Raw genomic sequence first — 16,940 nt, 5'->3', positions numbered from 1 at the left:
CTAAATTTGGGATGAATCTAACTTAACCTCAAGCTAGCTCACGAGGAGAGGATTGACCCAATCTTTATAGCTCTGCTTTGTTCATTCTATAATTTATGGAGGGTCTCAAAAAGCCCCATAAAATTTATGGGCCAATGCTTTCCCTAAACAATTGTCTTGTTAGGTCACCCAATAGCTTAAGCATTTGGCAAAGTTGATAATTGACATATCTATAAATAGTTGTTTACTCTAGCATGGTGGCCTTCACTTTTTTCTAACATTTTAATCAATTATATTACAGGCTGTTCTTGAGAAGCAGAGTTATATGCTTATTGGGAGGCATGATATTGACAAACTGATGAGACTCGACTCATCAAGTGCTTATTTACCAAATCTGCTCGGTCAGTTTAATGTGGAAAGTAATTCATCTGATGCTGAAACAATTGAGGCTGAATCAGAACTAAGTGAATTACTGTTAAATTTGCGTCCTATTAAGCAGGTTTGATTTTCTCGGACTATACTAAAATTATTGTGCTTCCTTGTTGATATAGTTTTCTTCCTATTTATTGTGCTTTTGTAGTAATGACTGTTATATTTCTTTTTCCAGGAAAACCTGATTCATGATGACAACAAACTTATTTTGTTGGCATCCCTTAGCGACTCATTGGAGTATGTTGCAGACTCTATTGAAAGGTGGATTTTCTACATGTTTTGCAATTTAGATAGTGTTTTAATTGCATATTGAACTATTGTGTATAAAGTAAGTGTTAGAAGGTGAGTTTAGACCTAACTCAACACTACAAATCCGGCTTGTAGGGTGAGGTTTGCACCCATTTATATACACTTAAATGGCTTTATCTCTAGTCGATGTGGGACTTCCAACACACCCCCCTCACGCCGAGGTATATACATCTCGAGCGTGAGACTAGATATTAATGGATGGTTCGATAACGGCCCAATAACGGGTGGAACAATATGCCCAACAAATATTGCTAGGATAGGCTCTAACCATAGCTCTGATACCAAGTAGAAAATAATATTGAAATTTATTATTTAGAATTGATTGAAAATACATTCTCATATCCTCTATTTGTAACAATCTAATTCTCCTAAAAAGGGAAATAGAGAAACTAGGAAACAAAATAAAATAAAAGATTGTATATCTACTTTCTCTAATTAGGAAGATTCTAAATAAATCTTCTCTAATTACAACAGTAAGTATATATGCAGTGTTGTCAGTATTGCAATTTAGATTGTAGATTCCATGATCTGTAGGTTGTGGGTGGTGGAACACTTTCACTCCCAGCAAGAAACTTGCTTTGCTGGGATTGTGGAGGGATTGCTTGTAAGATTGGTAAAATTCTGCAAACCGCCAATAATGCTCAAACAATTTTCAGTCGAGAGAAAGAAAGTGTGGATCCCCCCGGCAGCTAAGAACCCTTGCTCCTTATTATCTAATGTGAAACTTCTTGTGAGAACCTCCCCTGGGTGTGATTTTTTCCCTTGGATCTAGCTAGGTTTGTACTTGTGAGTGACTCTACAACCTGTGAACCTCTAACCTGTGTGCTTCTTTGATTTGATTCAACGGTGTCCCAGGTTTGTCAGTATGTTGGAAGTCTCACATTGACTATTGACTAAAGATAAGGTCCATTTAGAGTATGAGTAGATGCAAATCTCACCTTACAAACTGATTTTGTATGGTTGAGGTAGGCTTAAAGTCCATTTCTTAACATGATATCAAAATCAGGTTAGGGGAAGTGTCAATGTGGAGAGACTCACACTTGAGGAGATTGTAGGAAAGTCAAGTGAGTCTAAGTCCCACATTGAGTAAAAATGAGAAAAATGAACATCATATAAGGATGAAGACCCATAAACTCATTGCCTTAAGGTTTTGGGTTGGAGGTGGTATCAATTCTTTATGTGTGGGTTGGGCTCATATCTCATTGGTGTTGTATTTCCATGGTAATCCTCTCAATGGTATATTGTTGGGAAATTCAAGTGAGTCTAAGTTCCACATTGAGTAAAAATGATAAAGTTGAGTTCCATATAAGGATGAAGACCCATAAACCCATTGTCTTAAGGTTTTGGGTTGGGTTTGGCTCATGTCTCATTAGTGTTATATCTTTTAGGTAATCTTCTCTTGAAAGACCCAATATATTGTTTGGAAATCAAGTGTAAGTCAGTCTCACGTTGAGTAAAAATGAGAAAGTTGAACACCATATAAGAATGAAGATCCACAAACCCATCACCTTAAGGTTTTGGGTTGGGCTTGGCTCATGTCGCATTAGTGTTATATCTCTTAGGTAATCTTCCCTTGAAAGACCCACTATATTGTTGGGAAATCAAGTGTAAGTCAAAGTCTCACGTTGAGTAAAAATGAGAAAGTTAAACACCATATAAGGATGAAGATCCATAAACCCATCACCTTAAGGTTTTGGGTTGGGCTCATGTCTCATTGGCGTTGTATCTATCTGGTAATCCTCTCTCGAAAGACCCATCAAAGCTAGGTTTGAACTTATCCTAGTGAAATTTGTTGTTTGTTGAGTCTGTTGATTCAATTAGACCGTTTAATAATGTTTAGTCTTACGCTTGAGATATATATATACCTCGATGTGAGGAAGGTGTGTTGGAAGTTACAAATCAGTTAGAGATAAGATCAATTTAGAGTATATCAATGGGTGTAAATCTCGTCTTACAAGCTGGTTGTATGAAATTGGATTATGTTTAAAGTTTATTTCTTAACCGAATGTAATTACATCAAAAGTACTTTTGAGATGCATTAATTTTCAGAATGATTATGTCTTCTGTATTTATGAGACTGAGGTATGGTTTCTATTAGTGGGGAGTCTTCTCTTCGACTTTGTATAATTGATTATTGGGTTGCATCAAGAAAAGCAACTTTTTCTTTAGTTTGGTCTTTACAGCTAAAGATACTACAATCTTTATGAATCAAATGTTTACCTCATTAAATTTGAGACATTTCTTCACTTGTCTGTCCTCTATGGTGTTTGACATACCTAACAGTAATATGGTGGCAGCATTGTGTTCAATTTTTTTTTGCTGGCTTTCTCCTGTTATTTTTTTGTTTAGACATATTGCCCTACTTTGTATAGCTCTTATTCTTATATCGTATACTACAGTTTCCTTTCTGATGGGGAAAATGGATTATGACTGTTGAAATAGGTTTTATTTAATGATCTTCTTTGCCAAGAGTTACTGGATGTGAGATTTTAAGCTGATATTCATACTCTTAATATTTATAGTCATAATCAATGTGACACACATTCAGAGTACTTTCTGAAAGAATACCCCATACGCTGAGCCACAACTTAGCGAGAAATGGGGACAAAGAGTTTGATGTAACAACCTGGTCTGGACAGGTAGGGCAGGGCCTAAGATTGAGTTAGGAGCATGATGAAAGGAAAAAGAAGGGAAGGGTAATGTGAAACTGAGTATGGAGACCTGGGAGGGTGAGACCAAGGCATCTTGAATGCCCTGGAACAGTCTATATTTTCAAATTTGCATTCAATATTTCCTTTGTATATCCATGTTGCTGGAACTGTATTGCACCTATATCATGTTTGAATCATATAATATAATACCATTTTCTTTCCTTGATGAGAAGTGTGAGATGGTTTTTTTTTACTAGTTTCACAAATGAGGGAAATTGAGCATCGTTTGCTCAAAGATCCCTCCAAATATTTAGAGCATTATTTGTGGTGTTTAAATTCTTTGTTAAATTTGCAGGCTTGGACAGACAACTCAGAGAACACTAATTCATGGAGGAAAAGACCATCACAGTCGTTCAGACAGTGCTCCTCCAAAGAGTCTAGCTTCATTTGCTCAAGATTATAGGAAACTAGCAATTGATTGCCTCAAGGTTTTACGTATAGAGATGCAATTGGAGACAATATTCCATATGCAGGTTTGTCACTTGCGAGTTTATTTGCCCCTGTTGTGAAACGAGTAATAATTTGATAGTCGATAATGTCAAAACTTAACTGAGCATCAATATTTTGAGCAGGAAATGGCAAATACGGAATACTTGGATGACCAAGATGCGGAAGAGCCGGATGACTTCATCATTTCGCTCACTTCACAGGTGTGTCTTTCTATCATTGTGTGTTGTTTTTATCCTGTGAAGATTCTTAGGTGGATTCTGGGAGTGACATGGAAGTGAACAGCTGGTCATTCCAAGAATAAAGTAATGGTGCAAGACAATATGGTTTCTCTTATTTCTCAGTTTCTGCAGACTGGAGATGATTTATGATTATCCTATTTTATGCTTAATGAATTAGTCAAATTGATCAAAGTTAAGGATAATTACAATTGATGAAATTAGTTAAATTTTTTCATTAGCATGAAATCAACCTAAGTCAGATTTATGAGGCAAATCAATTAAACATTATTTGCCCCTGGGTGATTCAAAATCAAGAAAAGCAGGATAAGGTCCTGGAACAATAGTTTTTAAATGCTACGAAGTAATGCGGAGTAAATTTATAATTAAGCTCGTAAAATTTATGGTAAGTTCATTGCGCTAAAATTTGGACATGAAAGTTATAGCCTTGTCGGTATATGGTATTGGAGCTTGAGTGTTTATTCTGTATACACAAAAGGTTTTGCCTTGCCGTGATTTGAGTTTTGATGCTTGTAAATTCCATATCCCATTGATTCCTTCCTTAAAATGGAAATTGTTAATGGAATACGCAGATAACTCGAAGAGATGAGGAAATAGCTCCTTTTATTTCAAATGTAAAGCGGAATTACTTATTTGGTGGAATTTGTGGGGTTGCCGCAAATGCATTTCTTAAGGTATGATACTTTTTACAGTTTATTCTTTAATGTTTGGATTTGGAGTTGATTTTCAGTATAATCAGTTTTATCACTTCCTTTCTTTCACTGCTTATGATAGAGTTCTCTTATTTACTTATTAGGCTTTGGCGGATATGAAATCAATAAATCTTTTTGGCGTTCAGCAAATTTGTCGAAACGCTATTGCATTGGAACAGGTAACTAAAGTTTCTCGGTGATGTTGCATATAACTAAATTTTCAAGTATATGAGACTGTACATTCAGATAGAATTAGAACTTAGGTAAATGTAAAAAACACGAACGAAATTTGAAAGCCATAAAAATTTTGGATGATGGTATAGGCACTGGCAGCTATTCCATCCATAAATAGTGAAGCAGTGCAACAAAGATTGGATCGAGTCCGCACCTACTATGAACTATTGAACATGCCATTTGAGGCAAGTCAACATAACTAATGACTCAACTTTGGTTAGATTTTTTTTTTCATGTCATCTTATTTATTAGTATTCCTATTTCTGTTACAGGCCTTGGTTGCCTTCATCACAGAACATATGCACTTGTTCACCCGCGCTGAGTAAGTTTTATGCAAATTTTTCTTGTTAATACACTTCTATTGAATTCTATTGACACAATATTTCTACAGGTATAGCAACCTTCTTAACGTTCAGGTTCCAGGACGGGAAATTCCTCCTGATGCACAGGATCGAGTATCTGAAATATTATCCACGTAGAAAGTTCTCTTTCGCTTCTATTCCAGAATTTTTGGACTGTTGGGGGTCGTCACATCAATTATATTTCTCATTCATATTTATGAATGCTGATGCAACAAACCAATGCCGATCTTACAACTTACATAGTAGACTACCAGTGAAAAGTGGTTTTGATTGCAATTCCTTTCTTCCTATCAATTGTTAGTGATGTAATGGTGATATCAATTTTGGTTGCCGCCGCTTTCCTTGTGTTACTCGCTAGCTCGCTCTCTATTTTTTGGGTCTTGAGTTTGGGTGTGAAGAGCATTTAATTCAAGTCGATATTAATAACAACCTGAAAATCACTTGTATATTTTTCATGCTAAATATATTGTACAATTACTTTCAATCGTGTGCCCTATTTTATTGTAAATAAAGTTTTGTCGAGGAGTTTTATCTGACTAAGATCTTTTTGCATTTATATTGAACTTATTAATGCAAAATCCGAGGGGACACATCCATCCTGTAAAGATTCCTAACGCATGAAATTTGAGAGTACTGAAAACGCACGGAAGAAAACTAACGGCCTGCATATTATGGCAACTGACTATATTATTTTCTCGTGCAATGTAAATTCTTTAAAGCAAACACTGATATCAATTTTTTTTTTTCAAATTAGAGTTCCAGTAATCAAAACATGTCCTCTAATTTGAACAGACCACTTCTAGGTTAAACTTGTGTCATTTTATAGACAATACGCACCGTTTACAACGATTTCAATAAAGATATCACCAATTCCCGGGTTTCACGTTACTAGGAAAAGCTTGTATCTGTCCTAAGCACTAGTTTAAAATCTTCTCCCAGTTCTTCTACAGCATATTGGCTTCACGTCAAACACTGTTCAATGATCTCCCAATCATTTCCACCAGGTATCAGAATTCAACAGCTCAAATCCAAACAAGTAATGCTGACGAACACCAATGGCATCAGAGCTGTTCCAATCTGAATAAGCAAGCTCGAGAAATATTTAACTCCAATAATTTAGAAGCGTATTTGTTAACTCTTCCACCCCAATGCGTTAAGGTTCGTTGGATTTAACTCAATATACTTTCCTAACCTGAAACAAAACAGAAGAAAAATGTTTTAATTCACCTACCAGCGAATTCAATTGATTGGGTCCAAATAAAGACAATTTCAAGAACTAAAGAAAATAGGATGCATGACAGTTACCCAAGGTCTGGTGGAAGTCTAAACCCACCGATACGTACTCGCTTTAACGAGTGAATCTGAACCAAGAAACCAATGCATGTAGTTAGTCATTTACATGAAGGAGAAAAATAAGAAAGCGTTTAGTATGTTATTAAAATGTAAATATCATACATGGAAACTTTCCATAATTAAAATGACCATAAGTTGAAACCCATAAACACAAGCAGATATAACGAAAGACAAGGAGGAAAATGATGTGTGTCAAGCAGTGATAAAAATCTTTGATTTGGTCTAACTTTTCTGATGGATTTTAAAATAAAGCAGGGTCACATTACGAGCTTTTACTCTACATTACAAAACAGAAATAATGTCAGACAACACAGTAAATATTCAATTATGGTCAGAAATGTTTCATTTTCTACTGAGATAAATTATCATAACCCAAATCATAAAAGTGCTATCTAGTCATGAGAGTCCACCTGGTATATGTGATTCGTCTGAAAGCATGATACTGAATTGAAGATATAACAATTTCAACAATGTGATATAGCCAGAACATACATCAGCACTAGACAACACTCACATGAAAAAATATAATAGCATCTCTGTATATCTAATTATCTATGCGAGGTATGCCACTCGCAATTAACAAAATTAAAGAAACTCCTAAAAAATCTAAACGATGTCCATTTTGACAGGAAATGGGTTCACTAAATTTCACGATTTTCACATACTGAATATTCCTAAGCATTTAGTGTTTTTTTGCTTCTGGAGAAAGTTAACCAGCATATGTATGATTTAAGCTAACCTCAAGTCCAGCACATTTTACAAGTTCACGAACTTCATGTTTCCTCCCTTCATGGACCTATGAGAACACAAAATTAATTGTAGCAAACAAACGTCAACTAGGTCTTCTATTCGTCAGAAAACTCACATCATGCTCCAAAAAGTAGATGCTGAAAATTCAGCCAACTAAAATAAATCCATTTTGAGATGGTGAGGATGTCAATATCCTGCATTATTGCTTAAAATATACCAATACTCCCATGCTACATGCACAAATTAACATTAATAGTCCACTGATATGTTTAGTGTTTATATTCCAAGATACTATTGAACACTCAGAAACATAAAAGGGAAACAAGATTTGTCATTATTAATATGCTAAATTCCTTCGTCTGAGAGTTTCTATGCCCGAAGTTCTAATTATTTATTATTTCACATTAGATAAAGAATTCAGATTATGTTTCCTCACTCTCCCAGAATGACCAAAATTAGCATTATAACAAACTCAATAGTTCCATACTATGCTGCACCATAGCCTACAACACAAATTTGCATAAAAAAGGCAACTTCATTAACTTTTTACAAATAGATTGAGATTGAGACACTATGTAACTGATGTGGCAGACCAAAAAAGATAATTACCACAATGCGAATACGAGCTCTTTGCATATCTGCCTGACGTGGAAGTAACTCCACAGCATCAGGTACACAATGGACACCCTCAATGGTTGTTCCCTCACTTATGGCTATTAAGTGCCTCTTGTAAATTGAACCATCGACTGTGGCAATGTATCTGAGATAACAAACGAGATGTTTCAGAGAATGTGAGACTTTATTTGAATGCAGGACTTTCTTGGTCAGTTGGTCCTAGAAATATAAACACCTAAAGAATAACATATACCATACATTAAATTATACAATACAGTGTCAGATTAGGAAATGATTGCCATGGGACAAAGAGAATCTAACTTCAATCATTCAGAGCAGGTAAACAGTTAAACACAATGAAACAGAAATACACAACATCAAAATCATTTGACCCAAACTTCCTGTACACAATGTGTTCCCCCAAGAACCTTACAGACACACACAGTCACTAACCAAACTCATTTACTCACTCTTTTGATAAATTAGACGAAGGATGTGAAAGCTTTTGAGCAAAATCCCCTGTAAACAAGCATCATTGCGTATAGTATTAGATGAACTGTTCTTGTTTAAGAAAATATTTAACAATAGAATGGAAATAAAACTGCTTTCAAAGTAAATCGCATACCATCGTTAGTCACAATAATTAGCCCAGTAGTAGCAACATCAAGGCGCCCTACAGTAAATAGCCGTGGTGTGGGTACCCCCGGATGCTTTTTACCCTGGAAAATGATATATCATGTCAAAAAGAGTTATCCAATGCCCGAACTAAACTATTTAAGATCAAAATAAAAATCTACTATCAATCAAATACAAATTAATAAAGCTCGTAGGGTCACGTACCCAAGTCTTCAAAAAATCATCAAATAAACTTATCACAGATTTAGACTCGTTCTCCCCAGACGAACATATATACCTGAGGAAACGCAATTGCATTTGCATCACCTACAAATTCAGTTCGGGCAAAGTAGGCATACATTCTAAGTAGTGCTTGGGCAAGTTTTTCCAAAAATCCTTAAAGGAGAAAAATATAGAGAGGTAAATGCATTAAATTTCTCCAGCAAGCTAAAATCAATGTATACACGTCTATAAAATTCTTACCTAAGTTCCCTGAAAAAGCTGTAAGTAATTAAGTTGATATTACCTTACAAGAAAAAAATCAATTCAAAGTGTTCGTGGAAAAAAAAAAAATTCTTCACAAACCGTAACGCTCAACATACCCTTTCGGTTTGTTCAAGGCCAAATAAACCTTCTGAGGCTGCCTCTTGGGAAGCCGGTTCCCATTCACATAGATAACATCCTTCGCAGGATCAACTCTAGTCTACACTTACAACGATCAAAACCTTCAAATTCACATAATTCATAGAAAATGAAATCACTGAAGAAAGCAAACAAACTAAACCTGAGGCGTAGTACACACGGAACCATTCACCGTAACTTTCCCTTCAAAGATAAGCTCCTCGCAGCTTCTCCTCGACGCAACTGAAAACATTCACAGTAACTGACTCCGTAACCGTCAAAACTATCTTGCAACAGCGTTAACAAATTCCAAAACGAACTCACCTCCGGATGCGGCGAGGACCTTGCTGAGACGCGCGCCAGAGGACTCCTTGATGTTTTGGTTGTAGAACCGCCTCGCCGCTTTGGAATGCTGCGGCGGTGCCGTCGCGCGATTCTTTTGAGGTTTGCTGGTGGCGGCAGTGGTTTTGCTTTGGTTACTGTCCTTTCTGGTTCCGGTTTGAGCGGTGGCGATGGCCTTGAGGAGGCTAGGTGGAGGTTCGGATTGGAGCTTGAGGTTTCCGTCCTCGCCTCGGACGATCCACGGGATGAGAAGCGGCCCATCGGGCTCACTAATGACGTCGGGTTGGGGGTCGAGGTCGGGGTTGAGCTTGGGCTTGGGCTTGGACTTAGAGGGAGCAAAGGAGATGTTGAAATTGATGGAGGAAGAGAAGGAGCACGTGAGGCGAGGTAGAGTGCGGAAGGATGCAAAAGACAGCGTGTGGGATTTGGAAAAACAGTGAATCAGAGAGAGTGCGCCAATGCCAGTTGTTGCACCCATTTTCGATTGCCCAAGTAAGAAGGATAAACAGTGTTTATGCTTTTTCAGATATTTTCTACTTATTTAAAACCTTTTTTTTTCAATTTTAACTATTTTTTTTATTATATTTTGTCAATGTAAACTTCTATTATTTCTTAGTCCGTATTAGTTAGAGTTTTAATTATTAAAATCAATATTTTTTTTTCTAATGATAAACTCCATTTTTTAATTGACGTCAATTAGACTATTTTTTTTATTGATGTTAGCTGAGATTTTTTTTTTCAACCAATGTCATTTGGATTTAATTTCTAACATTATTCGACTTTTGTTCTCAAATCATTATTAATTGTTTTTCCAGTGAACGTTGACATGACTATTTTATGATGAGAGAAAAAAAAATAAAAAAGAAGAAAAGACCTACAATATTGAACTTTACAAACATTTGGAAAAAATCTTAGAGACTTTGATCTTTAAATAATTTCAACCATCATATATATTATAATATCATTCATTAATGTAATTAAGATCTTAAATATATTTAATATTAAAATAAAGTGAAATATTTAGTAATAATTAAAATAATTTATTCAAATTAATAAAGTTAAATTGTATTATTCAACCAAGTAGTTAAAAAGAATTAAACTAAAGCAATTGATATTCAACGTGTTTAAGTTGTCTAAAAAATATAAAATTCGCTATCCTTAATATTGATATTGCCGTCATTATCCTTAGGTAGAAGTCCGGGCATTGGTAATTATACAGAAGTAGAATTATTTATTAAAATGATAACATTTATTCAAATAGAAAAGATAGAAAAATTATTTATTTCATTTACTTTTTCAATAAAACGTCAACTTTAGACCGAAACTGCTTCAGTTAAGTGAATTATATTCTGTATAGCCCGCAATATAAAAAACCAAAATACAAAGATGATTGGTAAAGGTAAACTAAAGGCAGAAGGACAAAGCTAACTGTGTTTTCCATCATGGAACTTAGCATTTCTGGAGGATTTAAAAGTTCTCAAAAATTCTGTAGCTTTCTCCAACTCTTCCTTCTGCTTTGCATCGTTCCAGTTGTGCTCCTTTGCCAAGATCTCAATCACACGAGGCAATGCTTTTTGTGCTGCATCAGTTTCAAGGAAAGCAAGACGAGTCCTCCTTGCAATGAAATCAACAGCAGATTGACAATACTCATTACGAGCACAGTAGGCCACTTCTGCCTCCAGATAAGGGTAACTGTGTGCAAGTCGTTTACCTAAACTTTCATTCTTAAAGGAAAAATACAGAATCAGTTTAACTTCACCACTTGTGAAACAACGAAGATACTAGAAGTATTATAACATATGCATGAAGCTTCTTTATAGATAATATTACCATCATACCACAGATCCTTATTGTTAGAAAATGCATAATTATCATCATACTATAGATCTGTTACTGTTATTTACAATCACCAATAACAAGGTCGACAACAAAATTCTAATCCCATTTCTGTTTAGTTTCTCGAATCGCATGAACCAGCAACCAAACTATTATTAAGATGCCCTATGACATGAACAGAGATAGTTGAGTCTGTCAACCATCGGTTAATACATACCGTCATGCATCCCATAATAGATATCAGCTCATAAATTTTTGACAATTTTGTAAGAAAAATTATACCACATCCAATATGTCATAGTTATGCACAAACTGGTGTATCTTTTATGTAATAATATAATAACGAAAAGGAAAAAAATATATATATGAAGAGGCAAATGTTCGTGTTCCAATTCTGCTCTTGTGCATGATTAAGAAATGCAGTCACTTACAGGAGCGTTCTTATTTTGGACCATAATGTCGTATCCCTAATAGATACAGATGATGTCTGTATCAATAATTTGTTAAAGTTCTGAAATATCAAACTTAATATGAAACAAGAATAAATAAATTCTTCAATTCTAAGGCTTACGTTATAAAAAACAAAATGGGAGGAAAACTAAAAAACATAGCACTGTAATTAAAGAAATTCGAGTACTAGAAACTGAAAAATGGTACTGATCAAACACTCCATTTTTCATTACGATGTTTTTGTATATGTTTGTCGCTCAAAGAAATTGACAATAAGGAATGTACAGTAATTTGCAAGCTAACCTGAGCAATGGCAGCCACACGCTCAGCCAATGTTCCATATGCATGAGACAAGTGTCTTGCAGCAGCAGAATCCATTACCCCAGGAACAACTTTGCCACTATGTGTACTTTTCATGCGTGTATACTGTTGAGCAAGAACTGTAAAAGATGAACGCTCCCATCCTTCACCACCAACAAGACGGAGATTGTTTGTCACACATCTACTGGTGGGGGAAAGCTTTCCAGACTTAATAGCAGCATTAACAGCATCTTCTGCCATACTGAAAACATATTTTGATCAGAATAATACCGATGTTGCTGGAATGCTGAGAGACAGGCAACAATTAATTACATTCTTGGTTAGCGAAACAACATTTGAAAAAACTTCAACTGAGAAACTTTAGCTGCACGTTAAATAATTACCTCCGATAGGTAGTCCACTTGCCACCAGTGATGGTGACCAAACCGGGGTAATCCTCGCATACAACATGATCCCTTGAGATACTCTCGGTATTTTTTGCCGTTGGGTCCATTGCTAAGGGGCGAATGCCGCTCCAAGCAGAAAGAACATCACCGCGGCGTACCTACAACGTTATTCATTCCCCATTACCAAACAGTGAGGCATGGAATTAAAAGCAATTATTAATTCTTTCGAAGAAGAAAAACATGTAGATCAAGTGGATACTCACTAGCATCATTTAATCAATAATTACAAACACAAACCTAGATAACAATAAAAGAGGGAGGGGGTTCCCACAATAAACAGATTAAATTATTTAATAATTAAACAAACATATAAATGATGAAACGTATTCCTTTTTTCTTTGTCAACCCAACATATTTCCAAACAAGCAATATCCATGAGATTTTTTAATTCTGAATCTAAATCAGAAATAAGAGAGAGGAAAAACACAACAAGACCAGCCAAAGCCTTTTCCTGTTTGGTATGAACTTTGTCAGTTAAGCATCACATCAATGTGTTGTGTCCACATCAATTCTTCAGAGAATATAACGAGTTAAAATAGTCATCTATATTGGAAGGTATAGCATACTTTAACACTAAGGTAACCGGAGATGGCATCCAATATAAATTGTATTTCATCTTCGTGTGGTTCTGGAAGAAAAGTAATGCTAGTATTAGAATCTGTAGTTCCAGCAACCGTTCTTCCCAGCCACGGCAACATAAAAACAACACGCCCATCCTTAGTTTTAGGGACAATTAAGCCCATTCCTTCAGGAGAATAATAATCAGGGAGTATAATGTGCACCCCACTGCTGGGAGAAATCATTTGCTGTGCATTTTTGTTGGCCATTTTCCTTATAGAGTCACAAAATGGTCCACTGGCATTCACAATTACTTTTGCATATGTATCAAACTCATTGCCTGCAGCATGTAAAATAAAAAAAAAAAAATAACTAATAAGCTATACATTACTAATATTAAATTTCGATTCTTAAAACTAACAAATTAAGACATGTCCCAAACTGTAATGTGTACGTTTTTACCATACATCCCACACGCAGAAGTAAGTTATTGTCTTTCAATTTCTATTAAATAGTATTTGACACTTCGAAATCGCGTTAAATAGTATATTAATAGCCAGTTGATTACATATTAAGTGAACCAACCTTGTGCATACAGATAAAAACAAAGGAAACTATACGTAAAAAATCTGTTTAGAACTATCCATCCACGATGCAAAACTTGGAGTACAGTTCACATTTGACTTTACCTGAGACCAACAGTTCTACTTCAAAGGCATATATGTTTATTTCATTAAGAGAAAGGGGGGTTACCCAGGCTGTGAACACGTGATTGAGCATAAAAATCTGGTACAGGACAATAATGCTTCTAATTGCGTTGTCTTACGTATAAAGTCCAAGTTTCCTTGAACTACTTACATATATTATCCAAAATTTTCTAATAAATACATACATAACACACACACACATACACATATTGCAAACCTCGAGTGTCTCTATCAAAAGATAGAAATAAAAGGATGTTTACCAGTTAAACTGTCCCGAATCCGTGCACCAATTATCCGTTTTCCATCGTCATCCTTCAGTAAGGATACAACTTCAGCATGGTTCAGCACTGCTGCACCAGCTAAAGCAGCAGTGCAAGCCAATCCAACGTTAAGCCGTGCATCATTCATCTGCCCATCATAATAAACAACGGTGCCCCTTAGACTTCTATCATTTACCTTCCTTGCCAGAGTGGGAAAGAGATCAACAGACTCTTCTGTAGAATAATATCTTGATATGTGCAACAGTTGTCTTCCTGCGACCAAATCATACATTTTCAAGCCGATCCAGTAGTACACTACTTCAAACCAGCTAAAACATGGAGTCATGCATGGCAATGCATGACATAGGTGTGGTGCATTGTCAATAACCTGTTTCCGTTCTTCAAGTGCATGAAGCACTAACTTGAATTGCCCATAGTCAAGGTTAAAGACAGCTTTCTCCAGGTACCGAACACCTAATTCACAACAAACATTGACGGATTAGATTTAGCTAAAATGTTTAGAAAATTTAATCTTAAAAAGTAAAACAGTGCATAATTTAATAAAACGTATAAAAAAAGTACTCCTCTCATTCATCTTTATCTGTCTGTTTTGAAGTTTTCTTATCCAGATATGCAGAAATCGATAAATGCAAAAAAAAAATTATCTTGATAAAACAGTTTTAAGATTTCCTATTTTATCTTTTTTTTTCATTTTTACATTAGAATAAATATTATATTATATTATATTATGTTTTATATATATATATATATATATATATATATATATATATATATATATATATATATATATATATATATATGTATGTATGAACTAATTAAACATTGGAGGACATTAATAGTACAATTGATAAAAGAGTATTTAATATTATCTTCAACTTGAAAAATAATAGATAAATAAAAACGAAAATCTAATACGACAATTAAAAAGGGGCAAAGGGAATATCAACAGAACAGATGATTGGTGAACACATGGAAGAACTCCAAATGATATAAAAACACTAGTAGGCAGTAGACAACTTGATGAAGAAGAAATTTGATGACGAATTATGCATTGTCTTCCTTTCTTTCCCCATCTTCAAGGGCCTTAGCCATGCTTCTTAATCTCTACAAGAAAGGAAAAACAAGTGCTTAAACACGAAAACCTCGCTTTGACAAGGTGCAATCGGGGGCAATGGGACAAAGAAGTGAAGTTCTAACAATCAACTCCTCTAAAAGTTTAAACTGTTGGGTGAACGGTTGAGAAATGGTTTTATGTATAATAATCTACAGAAATTCAACTTTGATTAGAAGAATGAAAATCATTTGACTATAGAAGCTCCAATACCACGTACCAACTCTTTAAAGCTTAGGTTGTTAGGTAGACTCGTGCTTGATTTACTCAAAGCAAAAGAATATGAGTAAGCAAAGCCTTGAATACTTACTCAGAATCATGACACCAATGACCAACCTGGAATATACCCAGTTCAAACAGATTGATGTTGTTCCATGTGCGTATGTCATTTTTATCATCTTCTTTAAAAAAATCCTTTTTCAAAATCATAATCATCGACATACATTATTCACACACATTATTACACACAATCAAATGATAATCACAAAATAAACCACAAAAAATAAAGAGTAATAATATTTTGACACAAACAAATTATTTAAGTTCATTTCACACTATTTTTTATTATTATTTTTTATATAAATACAAAAAAAAAATTATAATTATTTTACTCCAATAATATGTATAAAATGAATGTGAATATCTCACCATTACTCAAAAATAAACTACGTTAAACTGAGAAAGGTCAAAAAAGGTTCTGCTACACCACCGAGACGTCAAGGCTTAACACAACAGCAACTGATATCAGTGAAAGCATCGCTACATTTTTCCACGATTTCCTGGAATGTCAGATATTGCAAGAAACCACACCGACGACGGTAGTTCAAAATGTTCCTTAACACCGAAGGCTCTCGATTTCGAACAACGATGCATTCATTAATGCAAATTTATTTAAGAGAAAAGCAACGAGAATTCTATCTATCACTGCAAAAGCATGACACAAAATCAACAAATCATAATCCATTCGCAACAATGTACCTCCATGAAGGAGCTTCGTGGACCGAGACGAAGTTCCGGCAGCGAAATCCTCCCGCTCTACGAGCCCGACACGGAGTCCTCGGGTTACAGCGTCGAGAGCAGCGCCAGAACCGGTAGCTCCGCCTCCGATGACGAGAACATCGAGCGGATTAGACTTGCTGGCAGCTGCGAGCACCGACTGCTGCGCCTCCCTGGCCGGCACGACGGCGCCGGGGTCGTGCACCTTCTTTCGGAGGGCCTCGAGCCGGGAATTACCTCCGTAATCGCTGGCAGATATTAGAGGATCGTGCAGGACGACAGCCCCGCCGTACGCGGCGGCGATGGCGGTTGCGGTGACGGCGCCGAGTTTCCTGAGTCGCGTCATGGCGGTGAGAAGAGAGAGAGAGAGAAGAGTGTGCTTGTGTGTTGCAATGAAAAGCGGGGTAAGGAAAAAATAAAACGGTTTATGGAGTGGGTCTGGTAGGGAGTTGAAAGCGAAAGCGTGGAAGTGAGAGGAACTGAAGTGCAGCGTGGCGACAAATGTCAGAAGCTTCACCAGCAATTCTTTTTGT

General features: G+C 35.8%; 3 protein-coding genes across 4 annotated transcripts in view; 1 reads left to right on the top strand and 2 right to left on the bottom strand.

The window, feature by feature from the left end:
- LOC106771767 (exocyst complex component SEC8) overlaps nt 1-5,945 on the top strand; it is a 40,650-nt gene extending 34,705 nt beyond the window's left edge. Inside the window, exons 19-27 of the mRNA XM_014657761.2 lie at nt 281-478; nt 587-672; nt 3,727-3,904; nt 4,004-4,081; nt 4,690-4,791; nt 4,914-4,988; nt 5,133-5,228; nt 5,316-5,365; nt 5,435-5,945. Coding sequence (XP_014513247.1) covers nt 281-478; nt 587-672; nt 3,727-3,904; nt 4,004-4,081; nt 4,690-4,791; nt 4,914-4,988; nt 5,133-5,228; nt 5,316-5,365; nt 5,435-5,522 — 951 coding nt within the window. The 3' untranslated portion in view covers nt 5,523-5,945. The remainder of the gene's footprint in view (nt 1-280; nt 479-586; nt 673-3,726; nt 3,905-4,003; nt 4,082-4,689; nt 4,792-4,913; nt 4,989-5,132; nt 5,229-5,315; nt 5,366-5,434) is intronic.
- Nucleotides 5,946-6,185: 240 nt separating this feature from the next.
- On the bottom strand, nt 6,186-10,271 carry LOC106771768 (putative ribosomal large subunit pseudouridine synthase SVR1, chloroplastic). Of its 2 annotated transcripts, none has more exons than XM_022785422.1 (9): nt 9,684-10,271; nt 9,523-9,602; nt 9,341-9,441; nt 8,964-9,036; nt 8,749-8,842; nt 8,594-8,642; nt 8,118-8,268; nt 6,711-6,766; nt 6,186-6,597 (listed from the first exon to the last, which is right to left on the bottom strand). In XM_022785422.1, the coding sequence occupies exons 1-9, from the start codon at nt 10,177-10,179 to the stop codon at nt 6,537-6,539; spliced, it is 1,161 nt and encodes a 386-aa protein (XP_022641143.1). In that variant the 5' UTR covers nt 10,180-10,271; the 3' UTR covers nt 6,186-6,536. The 2 variants fall into 2 exon arrangements, with proteins under 2 accessions (XP_022641143.1, XP_014513249.1); XM_014657763.2 differs by lacking the exon at nt 6,186-6,597 and adding an exon at nt 7,498-7,554 and having other exon boundaries at nt 6,707-6,766; nt 9,684-10,269.
- Nucleotides 10,272-10,914: 643 nt separating this feature from the next.
- On the bottom strand, nt 10,915-16,940 carry LOC106771481 (glycerol-3-phosphate dehydrogenase SDP6, mitochondrial). Its single transcript, XM_014657473.2, has 6 exons — nt 16,390-16,940; nt 14,280-14,753; nt 13,321-13,652; nt 12,692-12,852; nt 12,291-12,549; nt 10,915-11,425 (listed from the first exon to the last, which is right to left on the bottom strand). Exons 1-6 carry the CDS (start codon nt 16,751-16,753, stop codon nt 11,126-11,128), a joined length of 1,890 nt encoding a protein of 629 aa, XP_014512959.1. The 5' UTR covers nt 16,754-16,940; the 3' UTR covers nt 10,915-11,125.

The sequence above is a fragment of the Vigna radiata genome, chromosome 8, assembly GCF_000741045.1.
Source record: "Vigna radiata var. radiata cultivar VC1973A chromosome 8, Vradiata_ver6, whole genome shotgun sequence".
NCBI lineage: Eukaryota > Viridiplantae > Streptophyta > Magnoliopsida > Fabales > Fabaceae > Vigna > Vigna radiata.
Note: the sequence above shows the minus strand (reverse complement) of the source record. Positions and strands in the feature narration are given on the sequence as shown.